This window comes from Aristolochia californica, unplaced genomic scaffold, assembly GCF_029961685.1.
Source record: "Aristolochia californica isolate CCGP_79_NKW_82.1479 unplaced genomic scaffold, dmAriCali1.0.hap1 SCAF_12, whole genome shotgun sequence".
Classification (NCBI taxonomy): domain Eukaryota; kingdom Viridiplantae; phylum Streptophyta; class Magnoliopsida; order Piperales; family Aristolochiaceae; genus Aristolochia; species Aristolochia californica.
This window is the reverse complement of record NW_027181793.1, coordinates 665,347-669,136: the sequence shown is the minus strand read 5'-3', so window position 1 is coordinate 669,136 and position 3,790 is coordinate 665,347. Positions and strand designations below refer to the sequence as shown.

The following is a 3,790-nucleotide window of genomic DNA, read 5'->3' as shown; positions in this document are numbered from 1 at the left end:
AGCTGGCCACATGAAAGTCCCCAATCTTAGTTTATTTCTCAATTTACTCTTCTCTATTTTCTCCCATTAGTATTCTCTATCTTTAACCTTCTTTTTTCTTATTTTTTACACATTGGAAGCTAATGTGAACTTGGGTCCAAAACCATTCCAAAATGATTAGTTTCTTTGGAAACCTCTTTTTCAACTAATAGATTCAACATTTTTCTTCTCAATAATCCGTGTGGTACTATGGGTACAAAACTAAAATTATAGTACTATGGGTTTAATTGGTTTTGGTTCAGAAACTGCTGAACGATCGTAGCGTGCAAAATTTTCCTGGAAGGAGACGGTGGAGTCGGCGCTGTAAAGCAATTCAACTTCGAGTGAAGGTAATCATGGGTTTAATTGGTTTTGATTTGTAGTGTTCAGTTATCATCATCATAGTTTAACATGCGGAGCAGCTAATGATATCCTGTTTCTGGGTTTCGACAAATGCAGCTCTGAAAGATGTTAAATATGTGAAGGATCGGATCGTTGTGTTGGATCATGAGAACTACATCTACAACTATACCATCTTGGAAGGAGGGCAATTGGGGACCAAACTGAAATCAACAGCCTTTGAGGTTAAAATGGAGCCAACCAATGAGGGCGGCACGAAGACCATACTGAAGTTGGACTATGAAACCCTTGGCGACACCCCTCTGAGCGACGAAGAGCTTAAGAAGATGGTTGCAAACGTTCAAGGCATGTCCAAGGCGATTGAGGACCATCACCAGGCAAACCCGGATCTATTTGCTTAAGAAGTTGGGACCAGCAGTGCGATTGCACAAGAGCTGATATATGGTGCATATGTCCTGTGTCTGTCTGAATGGAGAGCTTTTGTAAATGCTTTATCTTGTAAGGGGTTTGCTGAGAAGATAAAAAGGATCGAAATAATGTAATATCTGCTCTTCCCTACTGGATTTGACATCAATAAAGGTGTTTTTATGAGTAAAAAAACCAATGACAGTATTGAAGTCAAGAAAACTGTTCGTTAATGGAGACTGAAGAGGGGAAGATTAATGGTCACAATCTTTTAATTTCCCTTAACAATCCCTTCATAGAGAGGCAGCTGCTTGTAGTTCATTAACCAAACCAAAATTTATAGTTCAGAAAAGAAAATAAATCAAACCCAAATTTAAGCAACTCCATCTGCAGTATGGCAAGGATATGATCTTGAGCAGCTCCGGGAAACATTTGATAATGACGACGAGACAAGTGTAGAAGGGCACCAACAACACTGCTCCAAATTTTTACTACTGCAAGTTGATGCCCATTTACTTGATTGAGGCCAATCCTCCCCAAAGTTTTCTGGCTCTCGAACTAGTAAATCAGAATAGTTTACATGTGCTTTTTGGCAGTATGAAAAACTATCTTTTATCTGTCAACTATGAGAGACAAGGATGCATACAAGTTTCTTAAGGGTCTGGTGCCAATGCTGAAATCAGGGTTACCAGCTCTGGTATATCTCAGTTCATGTAGTTATGCTACCACGATTAGTCAAAGATTGATAATGTGTCAAACAAATATCTGCAAAACCAAGTTGATTTACCGTTTGGACAGCAAGCTAACAAACTGGGAAAAGATAAAGATTATTGTGAATAACCCAGTTGACACAAACACAGACAGGTAGCTGAGCACAGGGGTACTGAACTGCAGAACACCGTTTACCTGTCGTCGTTCTGTTAAACTGAAGATTTTACATGTAAATCTTTGTACAGGTAGGAAATTTAAATCTCAAACCTTGATTGTAAAGCCATAGTTGAAGTAATCAAGTGAAGATGTTAACCCCATTTGTGATCTCCAAAATTTGTGGACCCAACATGTGACGAGCTGGTAAAGCATCAAAGAATTGATGTTTTATCACAAACTACTAAAATTTTGTCACAGCTCTACCAAAGTGGTCACAAGGATTGTCAGTTCTTTGTTACATGCAAACATATTGGATGTGAGAAGCTGAAACAGTATAAAGATCCCAGGACACCTGTTAAAATACCATCCATGAGAAACACACCACCTCGAATCAAAGTAATAAGAGAAAACCAAAGTTAAGTATCATCCAAGAGCAAAGTCTACCTTCCAAAAGCAACTGTTGTCCATTCAGGGGTCCCATTCACAGTCCTTTGTTTCAGAGGCACCATCTTTTCTACTCCAGCAAATCCCAACTTATTTGTCTTGGTCTATGGTACCATATGTACCAAACCAGTCACTTGAAACTAGCCAATATTGCCAATACAATCTACTCGACCAAAAAAGAAATTTTGATCTAAATTTACAATGTATTTACAACATCAGTTTCATACTGATATATATACCCAGTGACTAGATTACCATATTCTATGAGACAGAGAAAACACATAGTTCTGAAAGGTTGTAGATATTCTATATATCTAACCTCTAGTGGGTAGGCATGGAAACTGAAAATATAGAAAATAAAACCAAGCTATTCACTCATCTTCCTATCTTATTGGTTGTAATTCCAAATAACTTGTACCAGGCAACAGACATCCAACTTGCTGGCAGGACACCTCAGACCATGCACATTAGACTCCAAATGATTTTGACCATCCCCAAAAAGTCTGGAATGCATCTCGGCATCAGAATCGCAATCACTCTATGAATTCCTGAGTGATTTGGCATCAATTTCATCTCCTAATTGCTTGTAAGCCATTCCAAAATCCATAACAAACACATTATATAAGGTAAACTTTTTCCACCTGCAAATACTAAAAATATTAAATAATCACATAATGTAGCCTTTCTATATGACAGATTGAATTTTGTCCACTAAAAGGAAACAGTAAGATGAAGCTTCACTTATGTAGAATTTGAACCTATGTGAAGGGCCTGTTTAGTTCTGTCTAACCAGGTTCAGTTGCCAAATGAACTGTTATAATATTAGTTAATAAAAAATGATATGGTATCTTTTAGTGAATTAGCTAACTTTAGCATCTTAAAAGTGAAAAGACTTGGTAAAAACATCTAATAGGTTCAAGAGCATAAAAATAAAACCAAATGCTTTTGCAGTCAACATCAAAATAGTGATTATGAAACCACAACAAAGTCCCCACAAGAATATGACGCTATACCCTTCATTGATGCAACCTTAGAGAGAAAATAACGAACCATAGAATTCGAAGGAAATTTTCAAGAAACCATACATTAACAATCACAAGATCACAAGAAATCCCTTCATGCGCTGGGATTTCTGCAAGTTCCACTAGAAATGTTTAACATGGGTATCCCACAGATAGGAACCCTCAAATTTCCAAAAAAATCAAGGAAGAAGGAAGAAGAAGCAAGTGGAAAGGCGGCACACATGTGGACCCATGCACGCAGCGTAGGAGCTCAAGGGCAAAAGAGGAAAATGATACTCAAGGGCAAAAGTGAAAATAAGGTTAAAAGTCAAGGGTAGAAATGGAAGTCCCACCTTCCTTCTATTGATGGATTCCTAGAATTTCTACTTTCATTTGTTAAAGAATCTCTAGAAGATAAGATTGTAATTGATTTAGAAGTTTCCTAGATTCTCTCCTTTGATTTTGTATTCTCCTTTTGATTGATGTAATTAGGGAGCCTAATTGATCAAGGAGTTTCCCTAAACATTGAATGGAAAAGTATAAGTAGGGGTCTTGGTTAAAGGAAAAATCAATCAAGCATATTCCTCAAGTCTCTCTTGCCTTCCTCTCCTCTCCCTCTCTCCCCTTCTCTCCCACTTTGTCTCTCTCTCTCTCTCTCTCTTTCTCTCTCTCTATCTCTTTCTCTCCCTTGCCCA

The 3,790-nt window shown here is 37.8% G+C and overlaps 1 protein-coding gene across 1 annotated transcript; it reads left to right on the top strand.

The window, feature by feature from the left end:
• Positions 1-294: 294 nt before the first annotated feature.
• LOC137945568 (major strawberry allergen Fra a 1.08-like) lies at positions 295-794 on the top strand (the record flags this gene model as incomplete). Its single annotated transcript, XM_068791505.1, has 2 exons — positions 295-360; positions 471-794. Coding segments are annotated over 2 exons (375 nt in total), but the record flags the coding sequence as incomplete, so codon positions are not given.
• Positions 795-3,790: the final 2,996 nt, after the last annotated feature.